Source organism: Schistocerca americana, chromosome 4 (assembly GCF_021461395.2).
Source record: "Schistocerca americana isolate TAMUIC-IGC-003095 chromosome 4, iqSchAmer2.1, whole genome shotgun sequence".
Lineage (NCBI taxonomy): Eukaryota > Metazoa > Arthropoda > Insecta > Orthoptera > Acrididae > Schistocerca > Schistocerca americana.
This window is the reverse complement of record NC_060122.1, coordinates 469,658,751-469,682,673: the sequence shown is the minus strand read 5'-3', so window position 1 is coordinate 469,682,673 and position 23,923 is coordinate 469,658,751. Positions and strand designations below refer to the sequence as shown.

Below are 23,923 nucleotides of genomic sequence, written 5' to 3'. Positions count from 1 at the left end.
CTACTGTTCAGGCCTCTACCGTGCCGCACTTTATGTAAATGAGGCAAAGTTCCTGAAATACTTTATGGAAAATGCTTTACTTGAAGCATAAAAAATAAAACATCACATTCTTTGGATTCACATGTTCTTTTGATGTGCAACTGTTCTCAAATTGTTGACAGGGAACTATTGGTTACGAATACTTGATTATTTCAAATTGTAACTCTCCCGTCATCTGATGAGGTGGATATCTGTTTTGTTATTGGTAATATTTATTACAACCTTTCAAAGATTAGTAATTCACTGTCCATTGTTTGAAGAATTTGTAGTGAATTAAGAATGTGAACTGCAACTGGTAATCTGAGGAAAGCAGAACTTGGCAACCTGAAGCTGCTGTCATGTAGAAATATTTCAGAATTTCATGTATTCATCCACAATAAACTTCCAACTCCCATTCAAGACGATTATGCTCATGTCTTTATGATCTTTGAAAGACCTAAATCTCTTTTCCCCAGCAGAAATTTGTTTACCAGTCTTCTGTATAATTTGAAAGTGACCAAACAAATAACATCTTCCAACCCATCATGCAGAAAATTGTGTTCATATCTCTCTTTGACTCCAAGAAAGCAGAAAGCTGAAAGTTGAGCAATTTGCTGTGCTGCTGCAAAACTTACTTAAATGACATATTTTACTGTATGCATACGTAATTCAAAACGACAGGTTTTGGACTCATGTCCCCCCCTCCCCCCCCCCCCCCCCCCTTTCCCTCCAATGCAGTTGTTACGAAATGACTGCAATCAACTGGATGTCACATGGGCAACTTGCATGTCCCTAATTAGTTACCCAACAAGGGAAAGGAGAGCTACAGCATAGCATGGAATTGTTGTTGTGGTCTTCAGTCCTGAGACTGGTTTGATGCAGCTCTCCATGCTACTCTATCCTGTGCAAGCTTTTTCATCTCCCAGTACCTATTGCAACCTACATCCTTCTGAATCTGCTTAGTGTATTCATCTCTTGGTCTCCCTCTACGATTTTTACCCTCCACGCTGCCCTCCAATACTAAATTGGTGATCCCTTGATGCCTCAGAACATGTCCTACCAACCGATCCCTTCTTCTGGTCAAGTTGTGCCACAAACTTCTCTTCTCCCCAATCCTATTCAATACTTCCTCATTAGTTATGTGATCTACCCATCTAATCTTCAGCATTCTTCTGTAGCACCACATTTCGAAAGCTTCTATTCTCTTCTTGTCCAAACTATTTATCGTCCATGTTTCACTTCCATACATGGCTACACTCCATACAAATACTTTCAGAAATGACTTCCTGACACTTAAATCAATACTGGATGTTAACAAATTTCTCTTCTTCAGAAACGCTTTCCTTGCCATTGCCAGCCTACATTTTATATCCTCTCTACTTCGACCATCATCAGTTATTTTGCTCCCCAAATAGCAAAACTCCTTTACTACTTTAAGTGCCTCATTTCCTAATCTAATTCCCTCAGCATCACCCGACTTAATTAGACTACATTCCATTATCCTTGTTTTGCTTTTGTTGATGTTCATCTTATATCCTCCTTTCAAGACACTGTCCATTCCATTCAACTGCTCTTCCAAGTCCTTTGCTGTCTCTGACAGAATTACAATGTCATCGGCGAACCTCAAAGTTTTTATTTCTTCTCCATGAATTTTAATACCTACCCCGAATTTTTCTTTTGTTTCCTTTACTGCTTGCTCAATATACAGATTGAACAACATCGGGGAGAGGCTACAACCCTGTCTTACTCCCTTCCCAACCACTGCTTCCCTTTCATGTCCCTCGACTCTTATAACTGCCATCTGGTTTCTGTACAAATTGTAAATAGCCTTTCGCTCCCTGTATTTTACCCCTGCCACCTTCAGAATTTGAAAGAGAGTATTCCAGTCAACATTGTCAAAAGCTTTCTCTAAGTCTACAAATGCTAGAAACGTAGGTTTGCCTTTCCTTAATCTTTCTTCTAAGATAAGTCGTAAGGTCAGTATTGCCTCACGTGTTCCAGTGTTTCTACGGAATCCAAACTGATCTTCCCCGAGGTTGGCTTCTACTAGTTTTTCCATTCGTCTGTAAAGAATTTGTGTTAGTATTTTGCAGCTGTGGCTTATTAAACTGATTGTTCGGTAATTTTCACATCTGTCAACACCTGCTTTCTTTGGGATTGGAATTATTATATTCTTCTTGAAGTCTGAGGGTATTTCGCCTGTTTCATACATCTTGCTCACCAGATGGTAGAGTTTTGTCAGGACTGGCTCTCCCACGGCCGTCAGTAGTTCCAATGGAATATTGTCTACTCCGGGGGCCTTGTTTCGACTCAGGTCTTTCAGTGCTCTGTCAAACTCTTCACGCAGTATCGTATCTCCCATTTCATCTTCATCTACATCCTCTTCCATTTCCATAATATTGTCCTCAAGTACATCGCCCTTGTATAGACCCTCTATATACTCCTTCCACCTTTCTGCTTTCCCTTCTTTGCTTAGAACTGGGTTTCCATCTGAGCTCTTGATATTCATACAAGTCGTTCTCTTATCTCCAAAGGTCTCTTTAATTTTCCTGTAGGCGGTATCTATCTTACCCCTAGTGAGATAGGCCTCTACATCCTTACATTTGTCCTCTAGCCATCCCTGTTTAGCCATTTTGCACTTCCTGTCGATCTCGTTTTTGAGACGTTTGTATTCCTTTTTGCCTGTTTCACTTACCGCATTTTTATATTTTCTCCTTTCATCAATTAAATTCAATATTTCTTCTGTTACCCAAGGATTTCTACTAGCCCTCGTCTTTTTACCTACTTGATCCTCTGCTGCCTTCACTACTTCATCCCTCAAAGCTACCCATTCTTCTTCTACTGTATTTATTTCCCCTATTCCTGTCAATTGCTCCCTTATGCTCTCCCTGAATCTCTGTACAACCTCTGGTTCTTTCAGTTTATCCAGGTCCCATCTCCTTAAATTCCCACCTTTTTGCAGTTTCTTCAGTTTTAATCTACAGGTCATAACCAATAGATTGTGGTCAGAGTCCACATCTGCCCCTGGAAATGTCTTACAATTTAAAACCTGGTTCCTAAATTTCTGTCTTACCATTATATAATCTATCTGATACCTTTTAGTATCTCCAGGGTTCTTCCATGTATACAATCTTCTTTCATGATTCTTAAACCAAGTGTTAGTTATGATTATGTTGTGCTCTGTGCAAAATTCTACCAGGCGGCTTCCTCTTTCATTTCTGTCCCCCAATCCATATTCACCTACTATGTTTCCTTCTCTCCCTTTTCCTACACTCGAATTCCAGTCACCCATGACTATTAAATTTTCGTCTCCCTTCACAATCTGAATAATTTCTTTTATTTCATCATACATTTCTTCAATTTCTTCGTCATCTGCAGAGCTAGTTGGCATATAAACTTGTACTACTGTAGTAGGTGTGGGCTTCGTATCTATCTTGGCCACAATAATGCGTTCACTATGCTGTTTGTAGTAGCTTACCCGCATTCCTATTTTCCTATTCATTATTAAACCTACTCCTGCATTACCCCTATTTGATTTTGTGTTTATAACCCTGTAGTCACCTGACCAGAAGTCTTGTTCCTCCTGCCACCGAACTTCACTAATTCCCACTATATCTAACTTCAACCTATCCATTTCCCTTTTTAAATTTTCTAACCTACCTGCCCGATTAAGGGATCTGACATTCCACGCTCCGATCCGCAGAACGCCAGTTTTCTTTCTCCTGATAACGACATCCTCTTGAGTAGTCCCCGCCCGGAGATCCAAATGGGGGACTATTTTACCTCCGGAATATTTTACCCAAGAGGACGCCATCATCATGTAATCATACAGTAAAGCTGCATGCCCTCGGGAAAAATTACGGCTGTAGTTTCCCCTTGCTTTCAGCCGTTCGCAGTACCAGCACAGCAAGGCCGTTTTGGTTATTGTTACAAGGCCAGATCAGTCAATCATCCAGACTGTTGCCCTTGCAACTACTGAAAAGGCTGCTGCCCCTCTTCAGGAACCACACGTTTGTCTGGCCTCTCAACAGATACCCCTCCGTTGTGGTTGCACCTACGGTACGGCTATCTGTATCGCTGAGGCACGCAAGCCTCCCCACCATCGGCAAGGTCCATGGTTCATGGAATATGAGCAACATTTCGTTTCTGGCGAATCTCCACATCATTGAGAGGTGAATACTAGGTTAAAAGGCAGAGTGAAAAAAAGTGATCCAGGCAGCATTCCATCCATGAACCTATTGGTTTCTTGCTGAATGCTCTACCACTAGACCATCACACCATATGCAAATTTGGTGATGCTTTCTGCTGTCTTGAGCCACTGCTGCTCTCTCAAGTTATCATTGCTGTTCCCTAGGTGGCAGTGGCATCATTTTCACATCTTAACTTTAATTCATCACAATTCAGACAATTTGTATGACATCTTTATAAATTCAATACAAAATCCTTCCTCACAAATCAGTGTATCCGTTAGTGAAAACTACATCAAAATCCTTACAGTAATTCCTTAGATTAGCCTGCACATACAGACAGACAAGAGGAGTTGTGACTTGATATATATATATATATATATATATATATATATACTTATTTATTTATTTTATTACAGACTATCCAGTTCTAAGTAATAAAATTTTGTTTTTTCATTACCTGGAAATGATACTAGTCTCAAAACATAATAAATGGCAAAGGATTTTAGTTTTGGGTGAAAAAAATTTGCTTCTCCTTTCAGCACATAATTTTTAAAGCCTGGGGACAAATGAATAATCAGAGGTGCCAACAACTGTCTGATTAATGTTGGCACATCTTTTTAGTAAAGAAAAATATTTACTGTGGGTTGCAGAAAATGTAGAAAGCTACAGACAAGTTTTCATACTGTCTTCTGTTTCTGATATAATAGGAATAATAGTGAAAAACAGACTAATAAATTACCTAAATAAATATAATCTTTACTATGAACAATTCAGTTCCAAGCCTGGAAGAGGTACATAGCCTGCAGTAACATAGTTTACAAATGTTCTTGCAGCACTACATAAAGATGATCACATAACTGACATTTTATTGGTTCTGTCAAAGGCTTTTGGCATTGTTGAGCACAGAATTTTATTACATAAATCAGAGGTACTAGGAATAAGAGCTGTGGTAAATAAGTAGATTGAGTCTGACCTGGAAAATACGGTGTAACAAGTTGAAATTTCACATACGTCAAGACAATTACTTGTGAAACATTTACCAGACCTCAAATATATTAATAAAGGCATCTTTAAGGGGAATGTATTAGGTCAAATCTCTTTCTGAATCTATATTAATGAATTCCTATAGAGACGACAAAAAACAGCCAACAACACTCTCAAAAATGTCCACAAGTTGTCATTAGACAGTGAAGTAACACTAAATGTAAGGAAGACAAGCTATATGAGTTTCTGATTGAAGAAAAAAGACAACAGTTCTAGATTAAAAGCCAACATTTCTGTATCAGAATGAGACTGTATACTTGGAGATGGATGTAGACTGCCAGTTGGAATGGACAGAACATGAGAAGTTTCGACAAAGAAAATATTCCCAGCATGCTGCACCATTTGAATCGTAGCATCATTTCATACCTCAAAGTGACCTATTTTGTATAGCCTACATACATTCAGTCCTCAGTTATGGGATAATGTTTTGGGGAATAAGTGCTGGGAATATCCAGGTTGTCCTCAAGGTACAGTAAAGGGCTGTACAAATAATAACATGTAGCAACAGTAAGGCTCATTTTGTTGAATATAAAATGCTAAAAATTCTAACTGTCTCATGTGAGTATATTTTTCAGAATATCAAAATTATAAAAAGGACTGATTACCACTCACCACATAGAGAAGACATTGATTGATAGATGGGCACATTGAAAATTATACTATGTGCCTGTCTGCCCACCAATGCCTCCTCTAAGTGGTAAGTGGCAATCTATCCTTTTCATATTGTTCTTTGCAAATGTAATGCCACAAACCGGTCATACATGAGTGTGGAATCAGATCAAGTCACTATGTACATCAAAACAGGAAAAAGTCTTAAACACAATATAATGTGTTACATCATTGGCTAAAACTGTACAACAGTCTGCCAGAGCAAATTAAAGACCGAAATGATCCTAGCAGCTTCAGCCAAAGGCTTAAAAGTATTTATTAAATAACAGTTATAACACTGTAAATGAATATTTAAAATATCTGTAGATTGCCATTTAATATCCTTGAACATGTAACATCCATGAAGATTTAATATGTAACAATAATTAGGATTAATTACAAGAACTTTATGCTGTAAAAAAATTGTGTGTGTTGCAGCAATAAGAACCATTGCATCAACTTCTGATGACATCCACGTAATGTACATTGTACCATGGATGAATAAATAAAGAAAATTGTCTGGTGGTTAAATGGATGCTTTCAGTATCTCCCAGCATCATGACTGCATTGTCTTTCCATGTTATATGACACACGATAAATGGTATTATTGTATAAAAATGAAACTTCATATTTATTTACTGCTCCTGCTGTGCAAATATTTTTAGGAATACAATTAACTTTTAATTACCAAGATATAATAACCATCTGACAACAAACTGTCCACACTGTATTCAAAATTTGTCACAGAGTTTCACTGTCTTACTTCAAGAAAAATGACCCTCACAATACTTATAACCACTCACATGCAACTGAAAATAATGGACACAGTAACCATGATATCATTTTCAAATGTACATCAACTTCATCATCTTGTGATGAATCAAATAATATGTTGCACTCAGATCTCTGCCACTGCAAGAAGATAACATACAAAGGTATAATGTGAATTAAATGTAAAACTATGAATCATATAATTGTGTAAATGAGGATCCAAAATTTAAGATATGGTTCTGCACAAACTGTAGCAAAGATGATGTTAAAAAACTTACTGGGAAGGACTGTAAAGACCGGATTATTGCTGATTTATTAGAGGACATACATGGTATAGGAACTAGGCCTAAGCACAATGAGAAACTCAGACAGGAGAGTACTGCAAATGTTAGAATAAGGAAACGTTCTCATAAAAGTATAACTAAAAATAATGTAAGTATATTTCATCAAAATATTGGGAGTTAAGAAGATTTAGAAGCTGAGGATGAAATAGATATACTATGCCTGTCTGAGCATCACATTGTTACTGATATGGATAAGGTAAATGTAAGTGGATATAAGCTCTCTGCACATGTAATGAGAGAAAATATGGAGAAAGGAGGAGTTGCCATATATGTCAAAAGTTATCATTGTGCAAAAAGCATAGAAACAAAAAAGTTTTGTGTAGAGAAACATATAGAAGCATGTGCCTGTGAGCTTAGATTAAATAAAGGCACATTTATAATTGTAACTGTATATAGGTCCCCATCAGGAAATTTTCATCTATTTCTGAAAAATTTGGACTCCTTGTTGTGCTATCTGTCAGACAGAGGGAAGCAAATTATTATTTGTGGGGACTTCAATGTAGATTCTCTGAAAGAGGGTAATAGGAAAAATGACCTTGAAGTATTACTCGGTTCTTTCAATTTGACACCCGTTATTGATTTTCCTACTCGGGTGGTAAAGGATAGCAGCTCACTGATAGATAACTTCTTTATAGACCAAGATAAGTTTAACCACATAAATGCTCAGCCTGTTGAGAATGGTCTTTCTGATCATGGTGCACAGCTAGTTACAATATATGACATAGCTCCATTCAGCAATACTAAACAGTCCTCCAAAGTAGTACGTTCAGTCAACGATTTAACAATTGCAAATTTCAGGGAAAGCCTACAGCAGTTAGACTGGGATGAGGTGTACCGTGAACCTGATGCCAATTTAAAATATAATTTATTTCATGACATTTTTGTAAATGCATTTGAAAACTGCTTCCCCAAGAAAATAGTTAAATGTACTCGTAAGAAACCTTGTAACAAACCATGGCTTACTAAGGGTATAAAAATATCTTGTAAACGGAAAAGGGCAATGTATCTGGCAGCAAGAAAGAGTAGTGACCTAGAAACTATCAAACATTATAAAAATCCAGAAGTATGTGTATCATGTCTGAAATCAGCAACTCTGATAATAAAATTAAAACAATTTGGAATATTATTAAAAGAGAAACAGGTCAACCAAGAGCACAGTAAGACAGTATTACCATCAAAATGAATGAAAACTTTACGAACAAAAAGTCAGAAGTCGAAAATGTTTTTAATAATCATTTTCTAAATGTTGTGGATATAGTAGGATCCAGGTGTTCATTAGAAGATGCTAGGCTGTTAATGGAAGAGGCCATACCTATGCAATTTGATACAATTGAAATCTCACCCACTTCTCCCTCTGAAATTAGGAAAATAATAAACTTGCTTAAAAGCAAAAACTCACATGGAATTGATGGCATTTCCAGCAAAATACTAAAAGCTTGTTCTCAACAGATAAGTAAGATTCTCATCCACCTGTGTAATAGCTCTCTGGAACAGGGCATTTTCCCTGATAGACTGAAATATGCTATTGTTATACCTTTGCATAAAAAGGGGGATAGATCTGATGTCAACAATTACCGTCCAACCTCCCTTCTAACAGCTTTATCCAAAATTTTTGAGAAAGTAATGTATTCAAAAGTAGCTTCATATATCTGTAAAAATGAAGTACTAACAAAATGTCAGTTTGGTTTCCAGAAAGGTTTTTCAACAGAAAATGCCATATATGCTTTCACCAATCAAATTTTGAATGATCTGAATAACTGAACACCACCCATTGGGATTTTTTGTGATCTCTCAAAGGCTTTTGATTGTGTAAATCATGAAATTCTGCTAGACAAGCTCAAGTATTGTGGCATGAGTGGGACAGTGCACAAATGGTTTAATTCATACCTAACTGGAAGAGTGTAAAAAGTTGAAATAAGCAGTTCTCATAATATGCAAAGATCAGCACATTCCTCAAACCGGGGAACTATCAAGAATGGGGTTCCACAAGGGTCAGTCCTGGGTCCTTTGTTGTTCTTAATATATATTAATGACATGCCATTCTATATTCATGAAGAGGCAAAGTTAGTTCTCTTTGCTGATGATACAAGTATAGTAATCACACCTGACAAACAAGAATTAACTGATGAAATTGTCAATACTGTCTTTCAGAAAATTACTAAGTGGTTCCTTGTAAACGGACTCTCACTGAATTTTGATAAGACACAGTACATACAGTTCTGTACGGTGAATGGTATGACGCCATTAATAAATATAGACCTTAATCAGAAGCATATTGCTAATGTAGAATATTCCAAATTTTTAGGTGTGTCCATTGATGAGAGATTAAATTGGAAGAAACACATTGATGATCTGCTGAAACGTTTGAGTTCAGCTACTTATGCAATAAGGGTCATTGCAAATTTTGGTGATAAACATCTTAGTAAATTAGTTTACTACGCCTATTTTCACTCATTGCTTTCATATGGCATCATATTTTGGGGTAATTCATCACTGAGGAATAAAGTATTTATTGCACAAAAGCATGTAATCAGAATAATAGCTGGAGTCCACCCAAGATCATCCTGCAGACATTTATTTAAGGATCTAGGGATATTCACAGTAGCTTCTCAGTATATTTACTCTCTTATGAAATTTGTTATTAACAACCAAACCCAATTCAAAAGTAATAGCAGTGTGCATAACTACAATACTAGGAGAAAGGATGATCTTCACTATTCAAGATTAAATCTAACTTTGGCACAGAAAGGGGTGAATTATACTGGCACTAAAGTCTTTGGTCACTTTCCAAGTAGTATCAAAAGTCTGACAGATAACCACCGAGTATTTAAGAAGAAATTAAAAGAATTTCTGAATGACAACTCCTTCTACTCCATAGAGGAATTTTTAGATATAAATTAAGAAAAAAAAAGAAAAAAAAATATTTAAAAAATAAAAAATTAAAGAATTTAAAAAATTAAATAAAAAAACACAAAAAATAAATAAGTTGTTATATTAACTTAAGTATGTTGTTAAATTAACTTAATTATGTCATGTATTGGAAAATTTGACTCGTTCCACATCATTACGAAATATCGTATTCATGATCCATGGAACTAGTATTAATCTAATCTAATCTAATCTAAAAAATTAGTGTCATTTTCAAGCTACAGAACATACAATGAACTACATGGTGAACATGCTGCCACCAACAGATCAAATCTGGTGTCTGAAGTAGGTTCAAAGTGTTCAGAAATCATGAATAACGGGGGGGGGGGGGGGGGGGGGGGGGGGGGGGGGAAAGTAAACTTTGTGCAAATAATGTGGACAAAATAATGAAGTTTAATTAATGCATTTCTAACCTTCAATTAGTTGGTTGGTTGGTTGGTTTGTGGGATTAAAGGGACCAGACAGCTACGGTCATCGGTCCCTTCATTTAGTTATCAGTGTGTTGTGTAGTAATATGGAAAAACTTGGAAAAGAAATAAGTAAACAAGAGTCTTAAATTCTTCTTCTCAAAATAAACCAACTCTCACTAGTGACTGCCATGAAGTATTATACAAAAATAGATCTTCAAATGCAAGAATAGTGCCACAGTGTGTGAACAACAATCAATTTGGGTCCAAAAATCAATTTAAAGTTTTCTTCACAATTGAAGTAAATGAACTGGAAAACAAAAGCAAACCTTTAAATCAATCATGTCTACAGAAAAATGAAATAAGGTCTATAATAAGCAGCAATAAATGCAAAATATTGGTAAAAAAACTGTGCAAACCAATCAGTACGTGTTATAATGGATCAAATGTAAAAAATACTGTTAATACAAACACACAAACAGAAATAAACAAATACAATATTCTGTTTTTAATGGGCAAACATAGTAAAACCTTTGCAAGAATTTTTGACGACTATGAAATTGTCATGCAATATGCATTTTAAAACCAAGTTCAAACACAAGAAATATTATAAATATTAATTAAGCAAAAATGACTATATTGAGGATATGGTGTGTATAGAAGGTGCAAATGATGAGGCAACAAATGATGCACATAACTGTCTCTCATATCTAAAAAGATTTCTAGGATATTCAATAAAATCTTCTTGGTTTACAAGCCACATCATTTCAAATAAAACACTTGAGCTTTCAATAGTCATCTACACCATCATCATTAGGGGTTGGAATCACCGACTGCCAGGGTTAGTAAGGTGTACTGCTTATACAGATGTAATGGCAGCTCTTCGGAACCTTCCAGAGAAGGCCAGAGTGGCATATGCATGGAAGACAAGTTTGGCAGCTCCTAGCGGTTCTGTCCCACCACAACACCAGTGACATCACATGGTGCGAACTGCAGTCATCACGTTTGAAACTACCACTCCTGTATCCCTACAAGCATCAAGCCTATGCTTTTGGTTTCACTCACTGTCCAAGTCCAAAGCCCACCGCCATGCCCTACTAAGTGTGTACCCCTGGCCTCTCTAAAAATTATTGGTGTTTATTCTAGTTTTGGTTGCTTCTTTGACAACATGTATGATGCTGTCTGAGCCAAAACTCTTATTTCTTCAAATTGTATTATGTCCATTGTCTGGTCAACTTCTCAAGTTCCCTTTGTTTGGTATGATGTGAGTGCTCTACATAACGCCCAGCAATAAATCGAATGGTCTGACGCACATAAATACTACCACATTCACAGGGGACGTCACACATACCAGGAACTCGAAGACTTATGTTGTTTTTAACAGGACGTAACACATCTCTTGACTCGGAGGCGGGCTGGAACACCGGTCTCAATCCATGGCTCTTCAGCACATGTCCTAACTCACTAGTAGTTACTCCACAGTATAGAAGGAATGTAGGTGGCTTGGCCTTTTCCACCAATTCAAGAGGTGTATGTCATCAGTGGCACTTGAAAGTTCTAGCAAATTCTACTTTGTTATAACCATTTTATTTGAACATGCGCTTCAAGCGATCAAATGGTGGGATGGAGCAGGGGGAGGGATAGGAGAGTATTGGGGGGAGGGGGAGGGGGGGAGGGGGGGGGGGAGTGCTCTCAGGTGGAGTGCATAGAGACTAGACTGTGTCAGGACAAGGCTGCCAGGGGCAACAACAATAGGCTACGGAAGACAGAAGGGGGAGGGGATGAGGAGCAGAAAAGGAGCTGGGCAAAGAAGGGGAAAAAGACCGGTGGGTGCATTGGTAGAGAGTGGCATACAATGAGGGTGAAGAGACATGAATTGGGAGGAGGTGTGGGCCGGTGTGGGCCACAGGGTGCAGAAACTGTCAGGTGGAGGGAGTGGGGAGAGTAGGTTACCATAGTTTGAGGGCAGGACAATTACAGGAATGGAGAAAGTATTGTAAGGATAACACCCATCTGCATAGCTTATAAAAGCTGGTCACGGAGAAGAGGAATCAGATGTTATGGAATTACCCCAGCATCAACCCAATCCCTCCACCTAACAGTTTCTGCCCCCTCCCCTCCACCTGCCCCTGCCCTACACCTCTTCCCACTTCATGTCCCCTCACCCTCATTGTGCCAACACTCACCAGTCCTTTTTCCCTTCTCTGTCTGTTTTCTTTTCCACTCCCCATTTCACCTCCCCCTCTCCCCCCCCCCCCCACCACCACCCACACCAACAGCATTTCAACACTGCACCTGGCAGCCTTTTCCTACCATAATCTAGTGCCTAAACACTTCCCCACCCCGATGTGGATTGCTGCTTTTGGTCAACATTCACAGCAGTCATGTATGCGTGAGGTGTGCTTGCTTGTGTGAATGTGTATGTGTTTTCTTTTCTACAGAGGGCTTTGGCCTAAAAACAAATGTGTAACTGTCCTTTTGTTGCACCTGTCTGCAGCTCAACATGTCATCTTCATGGTGAGCAGCAATCTATTCTTTTCATAATATTATTGCAAGCCTAGATATCAATCAAAGCATAATCCTTTGCTTAATAAATAAATAGATTTTTGGTGTTGGTCGGTTGGTTTGTTTGTTTGTTTGGGGGAGGGAACCAAACAGCAAGGTCATCAGTCCCATTGGATTATCGAAGGATGCAGAAGGAAGTCAGCTGTGCCCTTTCAAAGGAACCATTCTGGCATTTGCCTGAACCGATTTAGTGAAATCAAGGAAAACCTAAATCAGGATGGCCAGATGCGGGTTTGAACCGTCATCCACCCGAATGTGAGTCCAGTGTGCTAACCACTGTGCCCCCTCGCTCGGTTGCAACATAAAACTCATTGATTCATTCATTCATCCACACATCTTGTTTGGTAAACCCCACACTATTCAAAGACTATTGTGTTTAGAATTAAGCAAGATTTAGGGAAGAGTAATACGGGAAGAAAGATGACTGAAAGAAGCTGGAAGAATTATATGTGAAAATTCCACCTGGTAACGTAAAAGGTATGTTTGCATAAACAGAGTGGACAATGTGTACTAAGGTCTCTAACTAAAGCTTCCCTTCCTCCAACCACCCACCAACCCAAAAAAGAGGCAAATAAGACTAATTTATGAGAAGAAGAAATGAGGAACTGCAGCTGGATGGCCAATGCAAAACTTCAGAGAAAGAAAGCTAGAAAATCATAGAGCGGTGAGTGGAAAAAAGAGATAAATGTTTTGAGGGCAGAGTAACAGGCGTAGAGGAAAAGGGGGGGGCAAAAGAAAGGTGACTGACCTGGTAAATATAAGTTTTCTATAACTTATTTGACTGATGTTTCATTTTAAAAATGATTATTTTTTAACAAAATCTAGTTTTGAATACCTCTTCAATACAGTAATACCTCCTACAAGCTATATTACAGTATGCTATTCTACATTTGTTTGCTTGTTTACAAAAAAGCAATAAAAGAAAAGTTTTGCTGTTTGTTCTCTGTTGCTGTTATTAAAGAAGATACCTGGGATATCTTTTGTGACTCACCTGTCTTCATCACCTGATTCCCAAAATGTTTCAGTTGAACTATCTGTCAAGCTTCCAACCATTGCTTGTCGACTTGATGCTTTGATTTCTATATTAGGAGTCAAGTCCTTCAATGTTTCAACACAGCTGGTAATCTGAAATCATGATAGAAGATTGTGAGCAGAAAAGAGGCAATACTGCTCTCCTCTGAAAAACGGAGATGAATGTCATGGCCACAATATGAAATCAAAACAGGATTTGCACAGAAACTAAACAGACTTCCGCCATTCACAGAAATGTATAAATTAGTCAAGTATGAAAGTTTTCAATGCTCTACCAAAATACACAAAAAAATCTAGATGTTGACACACAAATTCAAGAGAAAATGTAAAGAATATCTATTGTAAAAATAGTTTTAATCAATTAGAGATCTTCTTAACATAAATGTGCATGTGGATATATAGTTTTATTTGTACAACTTACACTCACTCCTTCCATATCCCACCAACTCCACTGCTATTGGAATCAACAGCACTCATGATAAAATAAACAGATACAAATTGTGATAACTTATGATGTAAATATGATTCTGGAAAGTTCTGGTTGAATTTAAATACTGTAGGAGTCAAGGTAACACCTCACTGAACAGTAGAGGCACTGAGTCATCAAAAGGCACGTAAACGAGACTGAAAACTTTGCGAGCTTTCTGGCAAACCCTTTTTCGAATTAGAATATGTGTGCACAAACCTGTACAGTTACACTGTAGTGGCTGAATACACTCCGCTGTGACTGCAGTCCTGCAGCTTGTCTGGGGTGAGGTGTTGAGTCAGGTGGAGTGGGTGATGGGAAGAAGGAGCTGGGGAGAGGGAGATACTGGAGGAAGGGTGACTAATGCCTGGGAGGAAGGCAGCACATGAACGGGATAGCAATGTGACATGGACACTGGCACCAGTGTGTTCACACAACGAACAATGACTGTGACATGTGGGAGAGTCATCCTCCTGTAAGACTCAGGTGCGAGACCTACTCGATACAGCCACCCAGTGCATACTGCTGCCGTCAGCCACAGGCTTGTCCTATCCCATCATAGGAACATAGGGAGGACAACCTGGGAAAGCAGTTATGTCTGGTAAAACTATGTGGGCATGACCATCAATCAGCTGTACCCGCGAAGGAATGACCACCAACAAATTTTGGCCAAGAGCACAGTTGACCACACAAATGTGGAACACACAACTGGGTGTGAGATGCTTGATTTCAATGACTGCTTCACAAAGCTGCATGTCTAAACTACTACAGCTGGTGCCCTTGTTGCACTCCTATCCTGAGCACCTGCTGCCTCTCTCTCCCACATGCATGTCCTGTGCTCCTGCTACTATCTCTTAGCCGCCAGTCACCCTCCTCCAACCCTCCTTCCCGCTCCCACCTTCTTTCTCCCCTTATCCACTCCATCTGACATACTCCCGAGTTGAGCTGCAGAACTGCAGTTCCAAGACATTGTATTCAGCTGGTACACTGTAGCCATACAGGTATGTGTGTATGAATATTTTTTTTCATGTATGTTTACTCTATCTCAAAACAAATTATTCTCAAAGCTAGCAAAGCTTTCAGTTTTGTTTATGTGCCTTTCAACGACTCAGCACCTCTCCTGTCTAGTGAATTGTTACCTTACTCTAAATTATTTTCAACTTATGATCTACAGTCAGTGAGGAAAAGGAATGAGAGTACCATCTGAAAGAGCTGATCATAATGCAACCACACCCATAAGTTAAGGAAACTTTGAGATTCATGAAAATCTGGTACATCATGGTAACACTGTAGAGACTAAACTGTAATAGGACAGTACAGATACGTGTGATGCACGCAGTACATCAGTACAAGACCATTAGTGTTCCTGCAACATCCTGTGATCATGAATACAGTACTATGTCCTACATGTTTTGAGTGTGTAGCACATCTTATCCCAGTTCTAGGGAAGCAGAATGGCAAGACAAACAAACAGAGATGACATTACAGATGGCCAGATCATTTGCAGATTAGATATTGTCAACAGTCAGTAAAAAAGAGGTAGGGTGTTAAATGTTACCTGTAATGTTATTTCACAGCTGTGAAGATAATTTCAAGTGGAGAGAAGACATTATATTGCTGTACGGGCAAGGTCCATTATATGCTGTCAGACTGCATACTGTCAACTTTAAGAGCCTTTACCGTACACATTTCCTTCACACAAAGGCACTATGTTGCTTTGTAACTGCAAGTGGGCCCATAAACAGTGGGACACAGTCCTGTTCTCAGGTAAGTTTCTCTGTTACTCTGGTTTGACACTGGGAGATTTGCAAACTTACCATATTATGGAAAACGACTGATATGGCAGTACTGACCAAGGTGGCACTTGGTTAGCATACTACTTGCATTCACAAGAACAATGGTTTTCTGTGAATTCCCTAAACTACTTGAGGCAGATTCTAGGATGGTTGTATTGAAAGGGCATGACTAATTCCCTTCACATTTTCCCTAATCTGAGATTGTCCCCCAATCTCTAATGACCTCATTGTCAGTGAGACATTAGACTCTAATTATCCTTCCTCTTATTGCTTTTAGGTGTGCCAGTGCCGGTGTTCTTATCTGGGACGGCTTCATGTTATGATCACATCAGCTACTGAGTTTTCTAGGGGCACTGGAATGGTTACTGTCTACATGAATGGCAATTTGCCGTGGCGTGTACATATTTTTGGGGTGCATGGTTTCCACCTGATGGATGACAATGACTGACCATATATGGTTGGCCTAGTTGCTAAGCACAAGCAACAACTGGATATCTGTTATTTATCTACTTATTTTTTAAAGGTTGGCCACAGTCAATGTACGTGGTTGGTGGCTGGATGTTGTCTACGGTGTCATTTCACAGCTGTGAAGAAAATTTCAGTGTGAGGAAACATTTGATGGCAGTGTGAGCAAGATCACCATATACTATGGCCCAGTGATGAGATTGTTACTAAATACAAAAACCACAACAATTGCTGACTTCTAAACGACATCTGTTCAGCAATGGGAGGCATTACTGTAAGCCATGTTAGGTGGCCTGATCCACAGAGTACAGAACATCTGTACATACCTTATTGGTATAAGAGGTAATCACATTGTGTATCACATCGCAGGAGTAAATCACACATGACAGAAGCGACCCATCGCCAAATCCTGTCATGAAGCCACACATCATAACACTGCCAAGGCACCTTTTAGTGTACACATTGCTTCACGTTGTGTTGTTTCATGTATTTTGAAAATACCTTAAGTTATGTATGTGCATATATGACAGAAGTTTGCTTCATTCATTTGTCTCTGTACAGTTCCTAACAACTGATACCTGTGAATATGTTGACTGGTGACTCTCATGCATGCTCATACTCAGTTCATCTTGTTCTTCTTCTGAACGGGAAAGAATTTTGCTGATATTGCTGAACACATGGCTCCTGTAATAAACAGAGGTAAATATTTCTACAGTGAAACAGTTGGGCAGGCACAAGAATCAGTTGAACACTGGGCATAGTGTTTATAAATAATGTATAACGCAAAATTGTTCTTTTTAAATTTATCCTGATGTAAACAATGCAGCAATTCATGGAAAGGTAAGACAAATATTGGAAAAATCAAATTAGAGCACAAGATTTCAATCTTAAGTTTCAAAGTACCTAAAATCTGCTTTACACAGATGTCAAATACTATAATCATTCGTTCCACAAATCTGATAGATAATAACATGGCAACAAATGACAAAGAAAGGCAGTGATTCAAATTTCAGTCTTAAAGTAAACATTAAACATATTCATGCACTTCCTTATTAGTGATTTCTTTCCACAATATTAACACAACAATAATTATTGTTATGACAGTAATGAAGAAAGAAACTAATCATTTCCTAGATTGAGAGCTATCCCATTACTCTGTCAAGAGTGATCCAATACATTAGCAGAAAATATCAATCACCTTGGTCCAGCTACAAAAATGTAACACTACTGTAATAAGTCCAGGCCCAGGTACTTGATTCTACACCATTTAATCTGGCCACCTTAACAGCAGCAACCCTAATAATAGTTGGAGTCAGCTACCCAGTGAGCTGTAAGGGGCAACCCCCACCCCAAAATGGTTGTATGGGAGATTAACAATATTCCCCTGTAAAAAGCAATTGTTGCGAATGCTAATAATGAATAAGCCAGAGAGACATTCTGATGACAACCCAGCAAACAAAAAAAGGATAAGAGATATGTATATAGAAACTTGGAACGTGCAGAGCCTATGCCAAGCTGGAACCCTCAATCAGCTGCTAAAACAGGTAAACAACTATGGTATAAAAATATAAGCTCTCCATAAAATTAGGTGGAAGGGAAGTGACATAATCGACTTGGGAAATTTCACTATCTTTTGTATTGGTGGGAGGATGTATACCTTCGGAACAGGTTTTGTGGTTGCTAAAGAACTGAAACATGTGGTGCTTAGAATCAATCAATGAATGGATGTCCATGTTAAGATTAAGGGAGAAATTTTTCACCACAACAATGATAATGTACATGCACCCACAGAGGAGGCAGATGAACAACAAAAGGATGATTTTATTGCAAGGTAGAGCAGTTGTAGGATCAGGCTCCCAAACATGATGTTAAGATATTAATAGGAGACTTGAATGAAAAAAAAAAAAAAAAAAAAAAAAAAAATAGGAAAAGAAAAGGCCTATCAGAAAAATATAGAGAGGCATAGCCTTCACAAAATATCAAATGACAATGGACTTAGGGTTGTAGATTTTGCTACAAGCAAAAACATGGCTGTCAGTAGTCATGTTTCCCACACAAAAAGATACTCAAAGGAACATGCATGTTGGCAGATGGACAAACTAGAAATCAGATAGACTATATATTGATTGATTGGAGGCACACAATGGACATAATCACTGTTAGTAGCCAATGTGGAGCTGAATGCAATTCAGACCATCATCTAGTGGGAATTTATAGGCAGAGAATCTGAAATTATTTCAGAAAAGAACTATTTCAGAAAAGAACTAGAGCAAATCTGAATGAATATAATGAGAAGAGGGTTTGCAGACAGAAGAAAAGAGCACTAGATAAGAAAAAAATTGGAAGAAATTGAACAGCTAGGAGAAGTAAATACTGGAAATGCACAAAAATATTAAAGAAAAGTAGGCTGGGTTTCAAGCAAAAACAAATATGTGCAGTAGTGAAGAATGGGATGACAGATGGACAGAATACTTCCAAGACCTACTGAACCCAGAAGCAGAGGTACGAGAAGAACTAGTGGAAATAACTTACTATGGACCAGAGGTCTTAACACCAGAACCCACACAGGAGGAAGTGATACAAGCCATTAAGATCTTAAAAAACAATAAGACACCTGGAGAAGATTAGATCTAAGTGGAACTCCTCAAATATAGTGGGGAAACACTTGTGAAAGGAATTCATAAAGTAATAATGGGAATCTGGCAGGAGGTGAGCATGCCAATGGAGTGGAAAATGGCTATACAATGTCCCATACACAAAAAAGGAGATAAATTACATTGACTCAACTATCGAGGAATCCCCCTGCTACATACTACATGTAGAATGTTCTCCAATATTCTAACTAGGAGGCTTACTCCCTCTGTGGAAGAGAAAACTGATGACTATCACAGTGGCTTTAGAAGAACAAATATTCACAATGCACAAACTACTTGAAAAATGTTATGAACTTCAAATACACATACAACAGCTTTATATCAATTTTAAGCAAGCCTATGCTAGTATCTCAAGAGTGGCATTGCAGAATGTAATGGAAAAGACTGGAGTATCTAAGAAGCTCATTAAGGTTACTATGATAACCCTCGGTGAAACCTGCTATAAAGTAAAACTATAGGGTGAAATCTCCAGAGAAGTGGAAGTGCAGAAGGGACTGAGACATGGTAACGACACTTCCTCACTGCTATTCAGCTTCTGCCTAGAAAAAGTCATAAGTCAGACAGAGTTAAACATAGGAGGAACCATCTTGTAATCAATAACTGCAGTATCTAGCCTTCAAAGACGATGTGGCATTATTCACACGAAACACTGCTGTGTCGGCCAATGCCTATCAACAACTAAGAAGAGGTACAAGGAAACTTGGCCTGATAGTCAATGTTGAAAAGACCAAATATACTGCTATGACTGACCTATGAAACCTACCAAATCTCAGAATAGCTGACAATGAGTTTGAAAGGGAGAGAGACTTTAAATACTTTGGATCGACTTTACAGAGACAAATGACATCAGCAGCAAGGTGAAAGCTAGAATAGCAGCAGGCAACAAATGCTACTTTGCCACAGTAACCATGCTTAGGAGCTTGCTTCTATCACAGAAATCTAAAATCCTCATTTACAAAACAATTATAAGACCAGTTGTTGTGTATGGAACCAAGATGTGAACCATGACTGCAAATGATGAAAAGGATCTTTAGCACTTGCGAGAGAAAGGTTCTGCATAAGACATATGGCCCAATATATGATCAAAAAGGTTGGCACATCCGTACGAATGCAGAATCAGAACAACTTGCTGAAGAAATTAAGATTGTCACCACCATCAAAAGGCTGTGGTAGACAGGACACAGGGTCAGAATGGAGGAAGACAGAACATATTTTTGCTGACAATGCTGGAGATAGACAATAGAAAGTATGTCCCAGAAAGAGATGGATGGATGGAATTGAAGAAGACATGAAAAAGCTGGGTGTCAGAGGATGGAGATGGAAAACCATGGACCAGATAGAATGGCAGGATATTGTGATGCAGGCCAAAGCCCTTCAAGGGCTTTAGAGCTGAGGAGTAAGTAAGTAAGTAAATAAGTAAGTAAGAACTGCTTGTGGAGGGTGTAGTGTTGGGTGTGGTGGGTAGAGAGAGGCAGGGAGATGGACAAGGGTTGAGTGGCTAGCAGTTAGAAAAAAGGCGGCCAGTTTACAGCTAGGAATGTGGGAGGGAGGGTGACATGTATATGGGTTGGCAATACTGTAGCAGCTTTAGGAAGCAGCTCACACTGAAGGCAATGTGTGGATGTGAATTGGGTAGATGACAGGATGGAGAAAGGAAGGGGAAACTGCTGAGTGGAGAGTGTGGCGACAGTGGGTGAATCCCAAGTAACCCACTGTCCCCGCATCCTTCACCCAACTGCTTCCCCTGCCTCCTTCCTGTTATCCTCACACTATTCACATTCCCACATTGCCTTCAGCATGTGACACTTCCCAACGGCTGCTACAGTCGTACCAACCCTGCATCTCATTCTTATCTGCCAAACTGGCCAGTTCCCTCCAAGCTGCTAACCACCCACCACAAGTCTCTCTCCCTGCCTCCCGCTTCCCTCTCCCTTTATCCACCGCACCTGGCACTACCCCCACCATGACCAGTTCACATGCCGCTGAACATTTGTGGCACTGTTACTTTATTCAGCACCATGTAAGGGCACGGGCGTGTGTATGCGTGTGTGTGTGTGTGTGTGTGTGTGTGTGTGTGTGTGTGTGTGTGTGTTCGTGTATTTGACACTAGCTCATAAAAGGATAACTGTGAAAGTTAGCAAGTTTTATTTCTTTTGTGTGTGCCTATTGACAACTCTATGCTTCTGCTTTCCAGTGAGTGGTCTTATTCAATCCTGAAGTAATTAATATCTTTTTTCCACTATCAAATACCTAGTTGGAGAGTATCATTATATGGTTTTCAAACTATAACAGGATGTAACTATTATCTATCTCCTACCCTATTTTTTATTATGGTGTGTAAATTTAGACTCAGATGTTGCTTTTATATCAACTGTGTGTATATTTTTTAATTTAAAGTTTTATTATCATTGATAGTGTCAGAAAGGAAAGTAAATGTTGAAATACCTGTGCAAAAACATGTGGTCCGCTGGAGTAAAGCGCAGTCCCCAGCATCGCACAGCCATCTGTTGTAATGCTGAACCCATCGGCAACAGCAGCATGAGATCTGCGATTGTTTGCAGGAGTGTATGAAAAGTAGATGGCAAAGGATGGACAGCTTCACCTGCAATGCTGATGTCACTCAAAGGATGCTCGCACACTCCCCGGAGGTCCTGTACAAAGGGCAAAAACACATTAATTCTGCAACTATCTGCATTTATAATGTCTGATTTTATTATTTTCTGAATCAAAGGAGCAGGAACTAAGTTGATCAAAGCAATACCGTTTCATCTCTCTTATCAAGACGAATGGCCTCATCCTCCATATCAATCTCCATGTCTGTTGGAACTGGTGTCAGGGCTGCTACAAACCACCAGAGCAGATCGTGCAAACTTGTGGGTTGAGTTACAGTCCGTAGTAACCAGTTGAGTGCCTGTAACAAAGGCAATTGCACACAATGTAATATACAATGTAATCAACACATTGCTTATAGTGGATTATTTCATATACACAGGGTAAGTGGTATATTTACAGGAAGGGATGTGATATCAGACTACTCTTCTTCAGATACATATGAGATGCAAAACAGCACAGAGCCAAAGTATGGCCATGTCTGATGATCCATGACAGTCTTTTCTGTGTCATACAATAGTAAGCTTGCACATAAAGTTACATCAAAAGTTGTTGCTGCTTCTCAGACATTGCATCAGATGGGGTCAAAAACTCGCCATCTTTAAGCAGTCTTCATACAGAGCAGATTTTCTGATAAAGTATCATCTTGTGTATGTTCCACAGGCAGTGTGAAACTGTTTAGATTATTAAATGTGCCTATTTACTAACATATATGTGAAATGTGGGTTCAGCTGAGAACATAAATTAGAAGTTGTGTCTTTGTCAGTTTGGTGCGGAATGTCACGTATAAACTGGGGTAGCATGTTCAATTCTCTGGCATCATTTACTTTTGAATATGTAAACATGAATTCTTTCACGATACTTTACAAACATTGTGGCCTCTGTAGTACTATCTGAGAAGTTCAACACCTGGACTTTCATGGGCTTTGGATGAATGCTATACATACATTCTCTAATTGTCTGTCAGAGACACATTTGTACTACCTCCTTCTCCTTTTCAGAACACTACCAAGGGTCAGAAATTGTCTGTCCAGTGTCATTGTCATTCCTTTTTATTTCAACAGATTACTCCCATTTATTGACAGAATGATTATTTTTCAAGTTGGCTTCAATTTTTCACAGAACAACAACAATATTCATTAGAGGGACAACAAAATAACCTTAATGAAAACCTAAAGTACGTAGGTTGCTGGGGAGTACTCATATACAAAAAAGTGAGATTTTTAAAAACACACGGTACATTTAATCATAGAAATTACAAGTGGTATTCAATAAGTAATGCAACATATTTTTAACCAGTTTGGCTTTATTCAGGATTCAAATACACCACAGTATTCTCCACTTTTTTGGCTACAAAACCCTATTTTCCATCGTAATCTCGGTGCAATGCGACAGCTTTATGCCATCCTACTGGGAGGGCCTGTATGCCCTCATGGTACCATACTACTGGTCGAGAGCAGAGCCAATGTCTTTCTGCATCAATAAGCTCCCCATGACCGGTGTACTGCTTCCTGTAGATTGCATCCTTCATCCTTCACTGGGCCAAATGGACGGATGTCGGAAGGTACAAGATCCGGGCTGTACAGTGGATGATGAAGAAAAGTCCAATGAAGTTTTGTGAGCTTCTCTCAGGTGCACAGACCTTGCATTATCATGGAGAATGAGTTCATTTTCAGTTTTGTGGTGACAAACAAACTGAAGTTGTTTCTTCAATTCCCGAGAGTAGCACAACACACTTCAGAGTTGATCGTTGCACCACATGGGAGGAAATCGAAAAGAATAATCTCTTCAGGGTCCTAGAAAACCATCACCATCGACTTTACCAGTTGAGGCTGGGACTTTGAACTTTTTCCTCAGAAGATTACCATTTTGCTTTCAGTTCAAAGTAATGGACCCATGTTTCATCGTCTGTGACGATGTTCCACAAAAATTGTTTCCATCAGCCTTGTAATGCACACGCAGCTCTGCACAGATGGTCCTTTGTT

The 23,923-nt window shown here is 38.9% G+C and overlaps 1 protein-coding gene across 1 annotated transcript in view; it reads right to left on the bottom strand.

Annotated features, from left to right (window-relative positions):
* LOC124613550 (E3 ubiquitin-protein ligase MYCBP2-like) overlaps positions 1-23,923 on the bottom strand; it is a gene marked incomplete at its 5' end in the record, with an annotated part of 333,858 nt that overhangs the window by 122,696 nt on the left and 187,239 nt on the right. The window contains 4 exons of the mRNA XM_047142262.1: positions 13,907-14,040; positions 17,253-17,358; positions 21,774-21,979; positions 22,090-22,239. Of these exons, the coding sequence (XP_046998218.1) occupies positions 13,907-14,040; positions 17,253-17,358; positions 21,774-21,979; positions 22,090-22,239 (596 nt within the window). The remainder of the gene's footprint in view (positions 1-13,906; positions 14,041-17,252; positions 17,359-21,773; positions 21,980-22,089; positions 22,240-23,923) is intronic.